Source organism: Dermochelys coriacea, chromosome 11 (genome assembly GCF_009764565.3).
Source record: "Dermochelys coriacea isolate rDerCor1 chromosome 11, rDerCor1.pri.v4, whole genome shotgun sequence".
In the NCBI taxonomy this organism is placed as follows: domain Eukaryota; kingdom Metazoa; phylum Chordata; order Testudines; family Dermochelyidae; genus Dermochelys; species Dermochelys coriacea.
In genome coordinates, this window is record NC_050078.2 from 60,258,502 (window position 1) to 60,277,586 (window position 19,085).

The following is a 19,085-nucleotide window of genomic DNA, read 5'->3' on the forward strand; positions in this document are numbered from 1 at the left end:
AAACAAAGGGTAGGGAAGACTGTGCAGCAGGGAAAAGGTTAGTAGAAAAAAATCTTGTATTTTGAAATAAAATACAGGGATTTAACAATAAATGTAAGAAATATAAGCAAGAAAGCAGAGCACCTCAAGGCTTTCCTATTTAACTTGGGGTTTTCATGGCATCACAAGCCAGTCAAACCATCATCAGATCCCCTTGATGGAAAAACAGCCTTGTTCAACCATGGTTGAATATCCAGTTATTCTATTTAGCATATTTACTAGAATACTTAGCACACATAGCACATTACATGTTCAAAGTGCTGCACAAATATTAAATATGAATCCTGTTTTAATTAATATTTACTTAATGCAAACTCCTATCCACAAGAAACACTACCACCACCATCTGTTATAGTAAATGCAAAAATCTGCAGGGCAGGGACTGTTCTCTTTATTTGTCTTGTCAAATGCCTACCGTATTTTCAGATGCTCAAAAAATAAAACAGTAAATAATAAAGATAAATATTGCAGAGATCGCCTTTATTGGTTCTCTTTTTAAAAAGAACATAAGAGGAGGCTTCTTCAGAAAAAACTCCCCAAAAATAGATCCCTGAGAGACTAAAGTATATGGGCACATATTCAGGGGTTGAACAGGTGCAAAGAGAGGAACGCAAATGCCAAAAGAAACTAGATATAAACACTGTTATAAACAGTATTTCTATTATGTTATAGGTTGTTTTCCATTTGAAATCTGATTGAGCCTGAACCAAGTCCCATTCAAATCAATGGAAAAAATCCCATTGATTATAACAGAAGTCATATGTGCCCAGGCAGAGAAGTGACCGGTTGAAATGCATCTTCCATTACCAACTTTTTAGTTTTGTTTCAGGTTGAAGTTTTTACATGCTTGGTCTCATTCCAGACGCTAGATACTGTGGGAAGATTCAGCAAAATCCACTCGGTTGTGTTCTGCATATATAAACAAACAACATTTTAAAAATCCCTCAATTCCTACATGTTGCAGTCAGAAATTTTGTGCACACAAAACTTAACAATGGCTGAACAATTTAGTTCAACTGGGCTTCGTTTTGCAAATCTCTTGTAAGTAGTTGTTATAGCATTATTAGTGTGCTTTATAGACCAATCTGAAGACATGGTCATTGCGATGAAGTCCTTGAAACCTAGATGATTGTAAAGTTATGAGCAGGAGAAAAATCAACCTGCAGCAGGATTTTCAATTAGTTTTCTTTGACTGATCTATAGCTTACAATATAGGGGGAATGGCAGAACAAACATCTCTTTTTGTGCCTTAGCTAGTCTGCTTCCCACAGAATCTGCAATGGGATGATTAGAGTCTATGGGCTTGTATTCACTACCGGGGTAAGTTGATCTAAGTTACGCTACTCCACTTGTGTGAATAATGTGGCTTAGGTTGACTTATCCCGGTGTCTTCACTGAGCTGCATTGACGGGAGACGCTCTCCAGTCAATTTATCTTAATCTTCTCGGGGCACTGGAGTACCAGGGTCACCGGAGAGCGCTCTCCTATCAATTTAGCGGGTCTTCACTAGACCCGCTAAATTGACACCCACTGCATGGATTTCAGCTGCCTCAATCTCCTCAGTAATGAAGACAAGCCCACAGAATAAAAAAGTTCAAAAGAAATGGATAAGACGGGGAAGTGGAACATCTGGCAGAAGTATTTAGAGAGGATATCTGACTGGATACCGGGAGACCTCAGTCCAAGCCTGACAGGTCCAGAGGCAACAAGCCAAAGATTTCCAAATTATGGAATTTATAAGTTCTATTTACAAGAGTTATTTTTCATCTTTTTTTAAATTAAATATTCCATGTCCTGCCTGCCACCCAAATTTAAAAAAGGTTGTGAAATCAAGCACTCAATCAAGAAATGCACAGTTAAGGCTATACCAAACCAATAACCATCCTCTTTTCCTCATGACTTAACAAAAGGACTTCTAAATCTATATAAAAGCCAGCTAACACAATACATACTGTAATACAAAATGGAATTTCTTATACAAACTACAGTAAGTTACATAGCAACGCAGTTTTCATACCTTGGTTTAATTTTTTACACCTCAGAGCAGTGTACAACACAAACCACATTTTAAGGAAGTTAATGCATGACTGCATGTACTATACAAGGAAAGGTTACATAAGAAATTCCAGTATTATATCATGATAGAATGAATGACCTTATTTTAAGGCATAAGCATAAAGGGGAAAAGTTAAGAGAAATCAGTTAATGTCTGTAAAGCACTTTGAACACAGGAAAGCACTGGATACCTGCTTTTTTTAAATAAATAAATAAATAAATAAATAAATAAAGATTGAGCTTTCAATGTTAACTCTGGATGTCCTGATCCCTCAACTTCAACACTGCATTAATGTTACTTTTTGCATGGAGTAGATATGGATTTCAGTTAATTTACTTGGCCCTGCCCCTGCTCCATATCCATCAAACAAACAAAAATTGTGAACTGTCAATGAACAAACTTTTAAAAGGTAAGGAAAATATCAAGTGTACCATTTTCACATTATTCTATTAAATAAGCCACTTATGAGCACTCTTTGCTCTATTTAAATACTTTATTTGAATACTGCCCTTCTCAATCTTTTCACTATATTAAGACCCATGAGGGAATTTAATACTTTTGCAAAATTAAACTAACTTTACTTGACATTAATTTCTCAGTATAACTGTTGTCCCTGGAGAGCAAGCATTTTGAGCATGATGAACAGCTGCTGATAAAACACACACCTCTGAAGGACAATACTATTGTATTTGTTAACCTACTATGGAGCCAGCAGTCTTCGAGAGATTTGTTTTAAAGCAAATTATGATGATAGATTGTTTCAGATAATTTTAAACAATAGTGCAGCCATGATGAGGCTCGAGTTATAATAAAAATTTATATACCCCTCTTCATTAGGAAATACATTCCCTAATTCCTTGTACCAGATTTTTACTACTCGTGGCAGAATAATAGAAATCTACAAGCAAAAAAAATATCCTCTTGCTAACACAGAATCCTACATAGATCCTATGAAGATCCCACCTCCTAGAACTAGGTATTAGTGCAGCACTGAACATTGTAAAAGAGCCTATTATGTTGTTATATTTCCCTTATGTAGAATAAGTTTGGAAGAAATATGCTAAGGAGAGTCTTGCCACCTTGAAAGTCAAGATTCTAACTGATATTTTTGGAGCAGTTTCTGATCTCAGATGCATGTTATGTACGAGCATGTATTCCTAAATACCTGGGCAGAAGCCATAGCAGTGGATTTAGGATTTTTAAAATTTATTTTAGGGCTGTCAATTAACCACCATTAACTCACGCAATTAACTCAAAAAAATTAATTGCAATTAAAAAAATTAATCGCGATGTATCAGTTTTAATCGCACTGTTAAACAACAGAATACCAATTGAAATAAATAATAGTTTTGGATGTTTTTCTACATTTTCAAATATTTTGATTTCAATTACAACAGAATAAAAAGTGTACAGTGCTTACTTTTTATTACAAATATTTGCACTGTAAAATGACAAAACATAAATAGTACTTTCAATTCACTTCATATAACTACTGTAGTGCAATCTCTTTATTGTGAAAGTGCAACTTACAAATGTAGATTTTTTTTTTAAAGTAACTGCACTCCATAACAAAACAATACAAAACTTTAGAGCCTGCAAGTCCACTCAATCCTATTTCTTGTTCAGCCAATCGCTAAGAGAAACAAGTTTGTTCACATTTACGGGAGATAATGCTGCCCGCTTCTTATTTATGTCACCTGAGTGTGAGAACAGGCGTTCGCATGGCACTTTTGTAGCTGGTGCTGCAAGGTATTTTCATGCCAGATATACTAAACATTCATATGCCTCTTCATGCTCCAACCACCATTCCAGAGGACATGCTTCCATGCTGATGATGCTTGTTAAAAAAAAGGTGTTATTTAAATTTGTGACTGTACTCCTTGGAGGAGAATTGTATGTCTCCTGCTCCATGGCTTTACCCACATTCTGCCATATATTTTGTGTTATGATAGTCTCAGATGATGACCGAGCATATGTTGTTTGATTTAAGAACACTTTCAGTGTAGATTTGACAAACACAAAAAAGGTTCCAATATCAGATTTCTAACAATAGCTATGGAATTCGACCCAAGATTTAAGAATCTGAAGTGCCTTTCAAAATCTGAGAGGGATAAGGTATGGAGCATGCTTTTAGAAGTTTTAAAAGAGCAACACACTGATGTAGAAACTACAGAACCTGAACCACCAAACAAGAAAAATCAGCCTTCCGCAGGTGGCATCTGACTCAGTTGATGAAAGCGAACATGCGTAAGTTCACGCTGCTTTGGATTGTTATCGAGCAGAACCTATCATCAGCAATGGATGCATGTCCTCTGGAATGGTGGCTGAAGCATGAAGGGACATATGAATCTTTAGCACATCTGGCACATAAATATCTTGCGACGCTGGCTACAACAGTGCCATGCAAATGCCTGGTCTCACTTTCAGGTGACACTGTAAACAAGAAGTGGGCAGCATTATTTCCTGTAAATGTAAAAAAATGTGTTTGTCTTAGCGATTGGCTGAACAAGAAGTAGAACTGGACGTGTAGTCTAACGTTTTACACTGTTTTATTTTTGAATGCAGGGGGTTTTTTTGTACTTTCATGATAAAGAGATTGCACTACAGTATTTGTATTAGGTGAATTGAAAAACAGTATTTCTTGTTTTTACAGTGCAAATATTTGCGATCAAAAATATAAAGTGAGCACTGTATACTTTGTATTCTGTGTTGTAATTGAAATCAATATATTTGAAAACGTAGAAAACATCCAAAAATATTTAAATAAATGGTATTCTATTGTTTAATTGCGATTAATTTTTTTAACCACTTGACAGCCCTAATTTATTTAGATACGAGTCAATTTTCAATAATACAACAATTAGAGTCAGACCCTTAAAATGGATTCTCCTTTTGAAGTTTTGGTTCTTGGTAACTTTTACTCAGTGCAATCAGATGCTTTTTTTCTAAAAAGTGTAAGGGAAAACCTTTGAAACATTCAAAGGTACAGATGGCAAAACAGAGAGGGACAGCAGAGGCAATAGTATTGTTACAATTTACAACAGTTTCAAGATGAATTCCAAGCCTCCCCAGTCTGAGCGGAAAAACGAGAGGTCAGTATATAAGCTTTTAGTCCTACAGGAAAAGCAAAGCAGCATTTTAAAATCAAGCTGCTTGTTAGAAAGGATTACCTGAACTTCTTCAAACTCAATCCAGTAATCAGCACAGGCACTCTTGGAGGCTGTATCTGAGAAGATAAGAAGCTACTTTCCTGTGTATTCCTCACATTTTAATTTAAAAGCACACGAGACTAAAGATGATAAATCCTTCCTGACTCTTTTGATGCCTGCTATATAGAAGTGTAAGTTAGGGTGACCAGATAGCAAGGGTGAAAAATCGGGACGGGAGTGAGGGGTAATAGGCACCAATAGAAGACAAAGCCCCAAATATCGGGACTGTTCCTGTAAAATCAGGACATCTGGTCACACGACAAAGTGGCAAGTTTGTGTAATTTGTTCAGAGTTTAGATTCATCCATAAGACTTTCCAGTAGTTCTTTCTCATCCTCTCCCCAGTATTCTATGAAATGGAAAGCTTAATTCTAAGTTAATTGTCCAAGTCATGAGCCAGATTCATAGGTATGTTTTTACTGTACATGTTTAAAATTTGATTCTGATTCCGCTCTCAGTTACACCAGCATAAATCAAGAGTAGTTCCATGGAAAACAATGGAATTACACAAATATAACAGTAGTGTAAATGAAAGGAAAATCATTCATAATTTCATACTGGGGTAGGACATTTATTCCATTCTCCACTGAACTAATAAATTATAAGTGAACAGACTAATTTGGCTTGAAGAATTTTATTTTAAAAAGAGTACTTTGTCTCAGCTATGGCTAACTGGCTTCCAAAAAGCAGCTCATACTGAGTTGCAATCTAAAACTTGTTATATCACAATGACCAGCCAAACCCAGGAGCAGTGTTCAATATACTTTTGAAAGCAACTGGTTTGCCTTCTAACAGAAAGAGATATTCAGCAACTGTCAAAAATGAGGAAGAGAAAAAGGGGCAAAACAGAGAAAGAATATTCTCCCTGCATCAATCCCAGGTTAGAACAGCAACAGACAGTTCTTAATTACTATGATTTATTTAGAATAAGAAAAAGGAAATGCCTTCTCTGGGAGTCTCCTACCTCATTATTTGGGTCCTGAATAACCTTATAAAGGGCTGGCACCAGAGATTTTTTCCGGTGCAATGTTGATGCATAACTAGAGATTTGATTTTCAGGTAATGCCTAAAGAAAGAGATGTAGACAGCAGTTACTATAATGAGTAGTTAATGTGTAAGCTTTCATATATTGATAGACATCTATGAACATGTTAAATCCAGTTTTGACTACATTAAACACAGCAACAATCCCTGAGCTTCAGTCAAGAATAATTCACAACTTAGTACACTACTAAAGGTGGAATTCTGTCCTTTCAGTACTGATTAAAGCAAGCAAGCTATCCATAAACCTTACAATGCTGGGACCCAATCCTGCATGGTGCTGAATGCTATGAATATTCATCAACTTGTGTGGTAGTTGAGGACATTCAGCAACTTCCAGGACTAGGTTACTATACAGCTCTAGGCCACTCCGTATTAAAATTATTTGCCACAAACCCACTTCTCTCTTTCCCTGTTCAACCAGGAACTTTTCCAAACCTTATATAAATTTAAACTTTTTTTTTTTAAACTATGATAAATCCTCAGATTATTAAAAGTGAAAGAATTTTAAAAATCCAATTTACTTGTCTCTATGTGCTGTTTTATTTTATATTTCTCTCAGCTCAATAAAGGAAGTTTAGGTTTGGTTTACAGTCAAACATCCTTACTGATGTGAAGCATGGATTTCATCCATTCTACAAAGAAGGGTATATTTTTTAAAAAACTATTTTCACTGGAGCTTTTTAAATTGTGGAAACACTTCTATTAATCTTAGATTTTATAAAAAGTTGGTTAAGTTTTTAAATTTTGTGAACAAGTTGACAGTTTCCCTTTAAATTCTATCAACTTGATTTACAGAGCGTGAGGTGCTTTGAAGTGAGATCTGCGTAGCATGCTATGCTCTGTACTATTATAATAAAATATTTGTATTCCAAATTGTGCTTTTTATATTAATACCTTTATATAGGCAACTACACACTGTGCAGTAGAACAGATACAAAAGATTAAAAAACAAAATAAGCTTTTTGCACTTTTTACAAAGTTTTTACACTTTAAATGTTTAATCATTAGCATTCTTAACATTATATGCCATTAAACAATATTATAATGGTCATACACCTACTCAGCTGACCTTGAATTCTGAAAGCCATTCTTCCACCACACCACGTTCTGATCCCAGCATTTTCTTACAGCTTATTCTCCTTTCTTACCTTCCGGAACAAGAAAGAGAAGCTCAAAAGGTAGAATGCACTTCTGGCAACAAAGCATAGTTCTGTAAAACCCTGTTCTAAAGGGGAAGACAGTTCCAATATCTGATGGTTTTATTTAACATCAAACATTACCAGATGTTGTAGTTCTGAAAATTAGTCCGGTTTTCTAATGGTTTTTTTCAACAGTTCTGTTGATCCTCCTAGAAATAAAGCTACAGTACTTCAGCAGGTCAGAGAGACTCAGTGCCTCAGGACAAATTGCACATTATCTAAGACAAACACAGCATCCATCCCTGTACTCTTACCAAATATAGTACAAAGAAAAGACAACTGGAACAACTGAAGAGCATCATGGAATAAAGCCATGTGACAGGTTGTAATGACAACTCTGGATATGGCACAAAGAAAACACAATTTCATAAAAAATAATATATCTTGGAAGTCATGATGGCAGTATATTTTATTTCTTAAAGCTGTTCTGGAGGAATTGTGAAGTTTCTCTTTCAAGCTCTTTCACACTGAAGATCTATTTTAGCAGTAAGCTGTATTTTTCAGAAAGCATACATATTAGTTTTTTTAAAAACACACAATTACTATTATTACTTTCCTACCATATAACTGTTTTATTCTAGCATCTTGAGTTCAGACAAAAACAGGTCTCAAGCCAAAATCACGGAGTTTTATCGTGTCCGCTACTTGCATACTATTTTGAAATAAACACCCTAGTCTTATTAGCAGTCTCTATTTAAGTACAATATTTAAGTTGCAGCTGTTTTCTTAAATTAATGTAAGGTTTAGTTATGTAGTGTGGATTTCTGAGGTATTTAAGCATCTAAATATTCACATTAAATGGATTTTTTTTTTTAAATAAAGGGCCCAGAACTGAGCCAGTACATTACATGAACTTTAAACTACACAAATACAATGTTTAACACAATAGAGGGTGCATTAAATAAAGACATCATTTCATAAGCACCAAGATCAATCCCTCATTGGCAGAGGGCTGGACACGATGACCTAGTACATTCTTTCCCTCTGCAATTTCTATCATTACTTTCTTTTTATTATAGTCTCAGCACACAGACATTTAATCAGAGCTATGCTAAGCATATTCACTAAGCTACATTTACATTTAGAAATCGTTGTGATGTGTTAGCTGCAATATTCTGACCCACAGTCTTGCATTCGGGTCCAAAACCACCATTACTAATTTGCCTTTTCACAGGAAGACAAGTGTTGCTGCTAAACAGAAATAAAACAGACAACAGGAAAATGTATATAGTATATACTAATAGATATGAAAATAGAACATCACAGAACAAAATATTGTGAAACTATCCATTACTTTAACATCTTCACCACAAGAAGAGATCTCTCTCTCAGAAATACAGAAAAATAGGAAATCTGGCCAGTATAAAGCCCAGTGCACAACTATATTTCTGTAAGGCTATATAGCAATAGCTTGCAGTCTTCATAAGAGAATCTGTATAGTAAAAATATATTAATGTAATAATGTATTCAAGTTCATATGAACTGCAATATAGTTTAGAAGTGCTTTTTTTAATATATTATGGAAATTCTTGCTGGAAAAATCCCAATGATCGCTGATGAATAGATTTCTCAATAAATCATAACCTATTGGAAACATATTGCTCATGCCATCATAGCTTCAAAGGGAAATCATCATTAAAGCAAGGATGAACAACAAAAATTCATGGCTAACAAAACTTTTTGCAAACCTCACTCGCTAACTTATTTCTTTTTCACTTGTAAAGGTATAAAAGCACAGTTAGATACAGGAAGTCACACAAAAAGGTAGAGACAGTCATAACATTTTCCAAAATAGCTAGTATGTATAAACTCCTGAGAGTTCTTGGTAGTCCAGTTTAGATTTGCACAGAACAGGAGGTTAAAGGAAAAATGTTTCACTTGAGCATATTAATAAATGGGAGTAAACAACTAAAATTAATCTAATTAAATTAGATTTAAAATATACTTTGCCGTGTCATTTGGAAAAGGCCCTAACTATTCTTCCAAATATTTGTGTTGAGACTTGACTTTTTTTTCTCCCCCTTCATTTAAATTTTAAATACCCTATTTAAATATTTACTTACTGGTATTTCAAAATATGTTTTAACCAGGGATATCTGACACAGGTTCAGACAATTAATGTTTCTGTTATGACTTAAAGAATTTAAATCAACACCAGTACAAAAAATTATAGAGGAATCTGCTGCTAGTTATGGAATCCAACCTCTTTCCCTATTCCACTGTTTTGCCCTACTCCATTTAGCAAGTTGATGTTTCTATTTCTTATACAATACAAGTCAAAATGTCTATGCTGTCAGCACCAAATAACATGGTAACATTCATACAGTTCCACACACCACACAACAGAACCACTAACCTAGGAACCTATCCTTGCAACAAAGCCCGTTGCCAACTCTGTCCACATATCTATTCAGGGGACACCATCATAGGGCCTAATCACATCAGCCACACTATCAGAGGCTCGTTCACCTGCACATCTACCAATGTGATATATGCCATCATGTGCCAGCAATGCCCCTCTGCCATGTACATTGGTCAAACTGGACAGTCTCTACGTAAAAGAATGAATGGACACAAATCAGACGTCAAGAATTATAACATTCAAAAACCAGTTGGAGAACACTTCAATCTCTCTGGTCACTCGATTACAGACCTGAGGGTAGCTATCCTTCAACAAAAAAGCTTCAAAAACAGACTCCAACGAGAGACTGCTGAATTGGAATTAATTTGCAAACTGGATACAATTAACTTAGGCTTGAATAGAGACTGGGAATGGATGAGTCATTACACAAAGTAAAACTATTTCCCCATGTTATTTCTGCCCCCCCACCCCGCCCCCCCACTGTTCCTCAGATATTCTTGTTAACTGCTGGAATTAGCCTACCTTGCTTGTCACCATGAAAGGTTTTCCTCCTTCCCCCCCCCACCCCGCTGCTGGTGATGGCTTATCTTAAGTGATCACTCTCCTTACAGTGTGTATGATAAACCCATTGTTTCATGTTCTCTGTGTGTGTATATCCATCTCCCCTGTTTTTTCCACCAAATGCATCCGATGAAGTGAGCTGTAGCTCACAAAAGCTTATGCTCTAATAAATTTATTAGTCTCTTAGGTGCCACAAGTACTCCTTTTCTTTTTGCGAATATAGTTCTGAGAGTAAGATTTGTTAGCTGATTTGAACTCCCTCTGCCACTTGGCTTTAAAGAACCAAAATACTACATGACTCTCCAATATTTAACAACAGCTAATACAGTTTTAAAATTTGTAAGTGAAGGAGTCGAGGATTTAATAAAAACCCCTTTCTTCCTGCCTCCTCCTCCTCTACAAACTCCCAACCACCAAATGAGGTTGCCTCAAAACAAATCATGGGATTTAACCATAAAATAATACATTTGGGGTTCTATTTATTTGCCTTCTGATTTTTCAGCATTTAGAATTCAGGTTTTCAAGCTTTGCTCTGCAACCTTAAAGGCTAATAATTTATACACCAAAACTGAGATTCTCCTATAAGGAAATGTCTCCAGGAACTGGAATTTTTGGAAAAACACCAAATATTGAGAGAAATTGGCCCTTTAAGAAATAATGCATTAAATCTAGTGACTATGGAAAATTTAAGTATAGGATTTTGTTGTTTATTTTACTTTTAGAAAGCACCAATTACAGTACATTGTGTCAGGATCAGGACAGCAGGAGTCTCAAAATCTCCAGTTTGAATTCATTATAGGTTGGTAGTGATCCAAAGTAATTACCGTCTCAAAATAGTTTAGTAGTATAAGTGAAATGAATGGGTGTTTTGAAACCAGTCTCTAGGGAATGTCTCTATCACAGAAACCACCATTATAAGTTGGACCCTTGTTCACAGTCGCAGTAGATAGGTCAAGGATTGCACTGACATGGAGACACAAAGACCCTCATCTTTAGAACAGTCAATCCACACTAACATTTAGTTACATTGACTGAAAGATTGAACTCACTACTGGCTAAGCTGTACCAGATGTATGAAAATAAATAAAACAAAACAAAAATTATATCAGTTTCCAGTGCTGTCAATAGGCACTTTTTAGGAGCTTTTTTTTTTTTTATGATATTGATATTTTAATGGAGCACAGTGGGATGATGTAGAGACTTTGATCAATTTTGTAACTAAAATACTCACAAAACATGCACAACGATGCTAGCAGGGATTTTTACAAATTGGAACAGTCCCTAAACAGAGCTTCCAACAGATGCATTAAACCAAATTAACATGATACCATAAAAATTTCATTCTGAAAAACAACCTGCTGAGCAATTAAATTAATTTTTATTATACAGCTCTCTGTTAAAAAATACTCTTAAGGCAGCCGGTCTGTTCAAGACAGCTACTACAAATGTAGCTAACCAGATGCTTTTAAAATATTATTATTGATAATATTTAGCCTGGCTACCATGCCTTTTATCTGATAATCTCAACGTATTTTACTATTAACTAATTCAGACTCAACATTCCTGCGAGGCAGCCAAGTTTATATAGGAAGGCATGGAAATGCTCTGATAATCTGGGCAGATAAATTACTACACCTACACAGAAAACCAGCTACGTGGGAGATAAAAAGAGATGGTTGTTTATCAGTTTACAGCAACAAAATGAAAGAGTTTAGGGCAGGAAATTATGAATTTTCTAACTAAAATTATTGAGAAATTGTAGACAGGAAGAATGCTGAATTTATTCAGGTCACCATGTTTAAAATACTTACACTCTTATAAAAAAAATACCAAGGGGGTTTTGAAGTGTGGCTTGCTCCTTTTTGATATGTTTATAAATTCAAGAGGTTCGTGAGCAATAACTTTTTTTTTTTTTTTTAAAGCTTGTATTAAATTTCACTTTTTCCCCTAGGTGGCTCAACTTCCTGGCTGCCTGGTGTAGTGGCTAGATCCTGCTTGCCAGGCAGAGTATGGGGCTGAAAGTGCTGAAAAACAGCAGCAACAGCTGGAGCAAATTTGCAACTTGCTGTCGAAGAGAACAATCCAGACGCTGGCACAGTCAGTGAGCCACCAGTGGTAGGAGAGGTGCAGGGAACCTTTGTGGAAAAGGAAAAAAGTGTTGGGGGCTGCTGCAGGAGCTATTGGTCACCCTATTTGTATTTGGGAAAGGAAGGAAGAGAGATGAGATGCATGAATAAAGCACTGAGATCAGAAGGGGAAGCCACTGAGCAAGAGAATGGAACTCAAAGGGAGAGATCTGCTATTGCTTTCTTCCTTTTCCATCTCCTTTCAGCTCGCCCTCTATATTTACCTGCTCAGTCAGTCTCTTCTTTACATGCTGGCTGCCAGCTAAACAGTTTTCCTTTCCTGGTCTTACTGAGCTCCTTGCTCAGTGGCTTCCCCCATTGGCCCCAATGCTTTTCAGAAGCTGTAGAATCACATGCTTTTAGAGCCAGATGTCCTAGGTTCAACTGCTACAAATGACCCATACAAGATTGTTATTACACTAGTCACCCCTTCACATGATTTCTGTTGTCAGTAGTGAAGCACAGAAAACAAAGTGCAAATTTGTTTGAAGACAGCAGGATAAAGGCCTCAAAATAAATGTTACTATATGTGATAAGACTGCTTCCACTCCAACCTCCCCCACAAAGACTCTTCATACATCTTTGAGAACCCAGGGGAAAATATAAAAAAATACAGTATAGTCTTTAGGAATACCAAGTGAGAAAATCATCTATATAGGAGAGACAGCTTTTAGATCTAATAAATGAGCAAGAAGTAGAAATTAATTACAAAGTAAGAATTCTTCCCTCAGCATATACAGTTCCCCTCCAAAATAGCACAATTGATAAATTATCCTTTTAACCATTCCTCTCTGCTAAATGAAGGATTTCCTCAATTTCTTTATCACAAAAAGCATAGCTGATCTACAGTATAGGAAGACAAACTTTAATACTCATGGCTAGTAATAGCGGGCTAGACACGAAAAGTGTAGGAAGTTTTAGATCATTGTTAGGAGAATAAGGGAAGGGACAAGCATGGCATTAATATTAATGCAAACTGGAAAAAAGCTTGGTAAAATGTACATTATGTCAAGTATAATCTTAGTGTTGTAATAATGGAAGAAGGGAACTTTTTTCTGTGTACAAAGAATATAGAATAAATTGAGTATGTTTACATTCATTTATTAATACGATTGTCTGAAATTGCATTTATGCAGAAAATTACTCTTGGATGGAGCTAGTGAAATTATATTTTAAGATTTTAATACTGTTCCTCAACACATAGGTTAATCATTATAGAGCTGAGTACAGACTGTTTTAACATGTTTACCATTGGCCAGAGGCATTACGAACACACATAAAGACTTTAATAAGGTTTGTGCCTTGTCACATGTATTAAATATTCTCCTTTTCTTTTTCAACTCTTTTGTTTATGGTTCATGGTAAAGAGATTGTATTAAATCTCTTATCCTGAAGTTTAAGAAGGCTTAAAAATAAGTGTAAGGAGATTGGAGCCTTTAGGTATTTGGACTGATTTAACACAGACCTCTCATATCCACAGAAAACCTCACCTCTCTCTTAATGAGCAGTGAAAGGAACTTGGCATCATTCAAATAATTTCCCTATTACAATACTTTTTCTTTCCCAAATCAGGATATTCTTGCCCTGGCCAGGGAGTAAAGGAACATGTTGTACAGTTCTGTAGCCAGCCTGCCAGACAATGCAGCAGTGACACTTGTGAGCAGTGGCGCTGGAAAGACTGCAGAAGCGTGGGGTGGGGGTCAAATTTGAGGCCGCAGCATTGTGACCTGACACATGGGTTTGCATTTGGCTTCCACTTCTATAGAAAAACTAGAGGGGTGGCCTTCCCCTCCAAATAAGGTCACTTACAAGTCAGCCCTGCATATTCTATTCAGTAACATCCCAGGCAGTGTTCAGAATTACAAGCATTTGTTCAGAGCTCAGACTTCTGCCCCTATGTGAAGTTGCAGAGCCACTGTATTGACTCACCGCAGAAGCCAGATCAGATGGAGTTTTAACTCCATTTCAGGGATATAAAAGAAGTCTGAGGGTCACAGAGAAAGGAACTAGAAAGAAAGAAAGACAGGAAGAAACTCTGGCTATGGTTTGCATGTTGCTCTAGGACAGGGATCGGCAACCTTCAGCACGTGGCCCATCAGGGTAATCCACTGGCAGGCCACGAGACATTCTGTTTATGTTGACCATCCGCAGGCCTGGCCCCCCACAGCTCCCTGTGGCTGCAGTTCGCCATTCCCAGCCAACAGGAACAACAGGAAGCGGCGCAGAGGAGCTGTGGGGGGCCGGGCCTATGGACAGTCAACATAAACAAAATGTCTCGCTGCCAGCCAGCAGATTACCCTGATGGGCCACGTGCTGAAGGTTGCTGACCCCCGCTCTAGGATATAAAACAAAAGCTCACTCTCCTCTTCCTCCTATTTTGCTATTAGGTGGGTAGATAGAGGGAAAGGCACAGAAATGGCCTGGCAACTACATCCATTCACACTACCATCCAGAGTTAAAAAGTAAGTTCCTGGTCCCCTGGGAATGGTGAAGAACAACGTTCCAGATTCTGAGCTGCCATGTGAAAGAAACCCTTACTGATACTGTTTCCATGGGGAAATTGGGTCAGTAATACCATAAAACAAACAGTTGACCGTCCCCTTCCCCTCTCAAGCACTTCCCATGTGCACCAACCAACTTTCCCAGAGCCATTGAGGGAGCACCTCTAACTTCCCTCCCCCACGTCCGCCACCACTGCCACCAGCCTGACCCTCTCAGAGCCCTCGAGGGAACCCCCTGCCTTCTCCAGCTCAGCCCTCCTCGAGTCCTTGCCTCCCCCATCTCACCAGTCTGATCCTTCCAGAGCACCTTCCTCCCCTGCCCTTTACTTTACCCTCTGGGCTAGTGAGCCTCTCACCCTCGGATGATGGGTCTGTCCCACTTCCGGGATCTGGCTGCTCCCCCAGCACCAAGAGGAGCCACTGCTGTGGTTTTGGCAGCCGGCAGATGAGGGACCGGCACACAGCACAATGTAGAGTGGGGCCTGGTTGTCACATTCCATGTGGTGTGACAAAGAACAGGACCCGGTGCTGGCCAGGTCACAGCACACTCCTCCCAGACAGGAACGTGTTCAATTAAATAAAAAAAGCCCGGGGGGGAGGAGAGGGGGATGAGACAGCCCTCTATTTCTGGCACTTATGTTTGTGTGCTCTGAACACTGTCCCATCCCAGATTCTGCAGCCAGAAGGAAGGCAATTAAGAGTGTGCTGGGATGGGATCAGAACAATAAGGCAGAGTAGTATGGAAGATTTTTGGGGCCACATGAGGCATTTGGAGAGAAAAAGTGTATTCTAAGAAGGTTAAAATGGTAAAGGGAACCAAGCAACACAGATAAAAATAAAATCTGTTGCACATTAAGTGCCTTTCCTTGTGGAAATTGTATATAGCCTAGATAAAGATGAATCAGTATTCCACCAGGGATCCTTGAAGTTGTTATTTCCCCCCAACCTTTATATTGCTGCAGGAGACTTTACTTGTGCGACAGAGTAGGGTTATTTCTTAAATCTTGCTGTGGAAAAAGGGGTAAACATTGTTCATGGAGCAATAGATGCTTTAGAAGTGCTGACAGATAAGATGTCTAAATAAAACTAAAGACACAGAGTGGCTGCATCACTATTATGCCTTTGACAGGACCTTAAAACTTGGAGCTGAAAAAAAAAAAAAAGAAGTCTTGCTTTAAGGAAATGAGAAAGAGAAAGTACTTTATGAGGGATCTGTATTTTAAAGGGTATTTTGGTCACTCCCAAGTGTTTCTAAAGAGAGAAAAGATGAAACAATGCAAAATATCTAGAAGTTGTGAAGGGCCGGAGATTTAACCTGACTTTTGCCAAAACCTATAGCATTCACCAATTTTGAAAATCTCTCAGATGTCATCTACCTCCTTTGAACTACAAACTCTTTGTTCTGAAACACTTAGCCCTTCTGCAAGAAACAAAACCATAAATAAAAAATTTTCAGGAAAAGGGAAATTAAAAGACAGAAAAAGAATAAAATATCAATGTTTGGTTTTAACCCTGCAAACCCTTATGCACGTGCTTAACTTTACTCAGTGGGACTACTCACATGCATAATGTTGATCTCATGCACAAGTATTTGCAAGATCCAGGTCGCAGACAGTAATAGGACAGTATTATAAACCAAAAAAGTTGAGAATTAGGAAAGAAAAAACTGAAAGTAGGTACAGGGTTAAAAATATTAAATGAAATTAAATTTTTGTATTTGTTTTTAACAAATATTTAAATATTTTCTAAAGAACATGCTCTAGTTCAATAGGCTTGATACAATCATTACTGTACAATTCTATGGCTGGAATTATACAGGAGGGCAAACTAGATAATTACAATCCTCTCCTCTAGTCTTACCAAAAAAATTAAAAAAAAAAAATCTATGAATCTATAACCTCCCTTCTGTTTTGATTTTTGTTGGAAAATTTTTGATTTAACAGGACAACTGAGAGTTTGATAAATGGAAGACATTAAAGTAGAAAAAAAAATCCCAAAATTGATTTTTTGAGAACATCAAGGCATATTTCTTTGGGAGTTTGCTTGTTTGAATTGGACTACTCATGGCAGTAAGCACTGCACTGGCCACTAAGAAGTTATACGATCATGCCCTGTGAATATACACTCTTCACGGCAAGGATCTGTCTTAAGTGTTTCTTAAGCATGCAGTACTTTTTGGGTACTTAAACAGTGGTAGTAATAGTAAAAAGAAAAGGAGTACTTGTGGCACCTTAGAGACTAACAAATTTATTTGAGCAATAAATTTGTTAGTCTCTAAGGTGCCACAAATACTCCTTTTCTTTTTGCAAATACAGACTAACATGGCTGCTACTCTGAAACCTGGTAGTAATAGTAACAGTAGATTTACTTGAATTTAAGAAGTACCTGTTCTAGTAGCTCGTTTCAGTAGCGCTGCTTTCTGCATTAAATACTATCAATAATAGAAGATAACTAAATAAAGCAAGCTTTGGAAACAAAAATATCAAACAATGTCATTGGCACGTAGATTTTGGAAGCCAGTGATTAGCAGTCATAATTTGCATGACACCTCAATACGGTTATTTAAAGACACTACATGAAACACCAGAGGAGAAGGTGATGATTCTGTTTATCATGATTACTATAGCAAATTTTTATACCATGTGCCATGTCCAACTTTACCTCTGTTTTAAGAAGTTAATTCTCTAAAGAAGGAAGAGAAGGAGGAGGAATGCAGCACACTTCCAGTCTGGAATGCATTTGTCAAGCTTTAAAATATTCCTCAGTTCTGTGAAAGATAAAAATAGAAAATCTGAGATACTTAATTCATTTTTCTGCATTACAGACAAACTGCAGAAATTACTAGCTAAAAAGCATTACCCAATCTATTAAAACACATCCACTCCACCCAAAAAAAAAATCTAACAAATAAAACAACTTAAACAGTGTTTTACCATGAAAACGGAAGAGAATCAGAGATTATGTGAAATTTGCTAGAGACTTTGTAACAGAATTTATACGGAAGGTGTTCAGCTTTAGTAATCTCACTTGTTACTTGAGCTCAAACAAATTTTTCAGAGAGAAATGTTAATATTTCAAGTGGATGTTCTCCCTTTCATTCATTGTAGCCAAGAACCCTATAAACTTCCATGTTTTAGAATGGTAGTCATTAGGCGGACTGCAGGCCAAATACGGACCACCAGATGCTTCTGAACGGACCCCAACATCTTTTTATTTATTTATTTTATTATTTACTCTGGCGTCTGCTCCTTGACTATACTTTAACCACAAAATTTGGACATTGACAAAACATAATTGACTAACCCTGTTTTAGAATGTGTTAAAACATTGTTTGGTCCTGAACTGAAATATGACCTATGTGTGGGGACTTATGTCCATGCAGAGCCCCACTAAAAATCAGTGGGACTTTGCATAGGCATATGGGTCTCCCTGCATGGTGCTAATTGCAGGATCACAACCAAATAAGTTAATATTTCTCATCATTTATCTGTACTACACAGCACCCAGTCAAATTTAAGTAAAATATCTGCAGGTTTTCTGGAATTATTAATTGTCTTAGTATGACTACTTTTAAAGTAATTAAATAACTATAATTTCATTAAATAACTTCACAAGAGACACCTGGGGGGGGGGGGGGAACAGCACAAGGATTCCTCCACATACAGAAAAACAACAAATCGCTGTCTTTGAAACAAGATTGATTCAGGTTTCAGAGTAGCAGCCGTGTTAGTCTGTATTCGCAAAAAGAAAAGGAGTACTTGTGGCACCTCTCTAAGGTGCCACAAGTACTCCTTTTCTTTTTAAGATTGATTCAGTATTTGCTTCTATCCGCTCCTAGACAATGACTCCTCTTTCTATCCTGTCTTCAAACAATTACTGTAGATTGGAGGATTTTGCTAAGATTTTGAACAAGTGGTCACAGTATACAAACACCACACACCAGGTGAGCCCAAAAAGGTAAGGCCAGTTCTGCAGTAAGTGCAAATGTG

General features: G+C 37.0%; 1 protein-coding gene across 8 annotated transcripts in view; it reads right to left on the reverse strand.

Moving 5' to 3' along the window:
* Positions 1–19,085, reverse strand: part of FAM126B (family with sequence similarity 126 member B) — a 98,780-nt gene that overhangs the window by 49,391 nt on the left and 30,304 nt on the right. For all 8 annotated transcript variants that reach the window (XM_043505561.1, XM_043505560.1, XM_043505558.1 and 5 more), the window contains 3 exons: positions 17,758–17,863; positions 7,417–7,495; positions 6,268–6,369 (listed from right to left, as the gene is read on the reverse strand). In XM_043505561.1, the coding sequence (XP_043361496.1) occupies positions 6,268–6,369; positions 7,417–7,467 (153 nt within the window). In that variant the 5' untranslated portion in view covers positions 7,468–7,495; positions 17,758–17,863. The remainder of the gene's footprint in view (positions 1–6,267; positions 6,370–7,416; positions 7,496–17,757; positions 17,864–19,085) is intronic.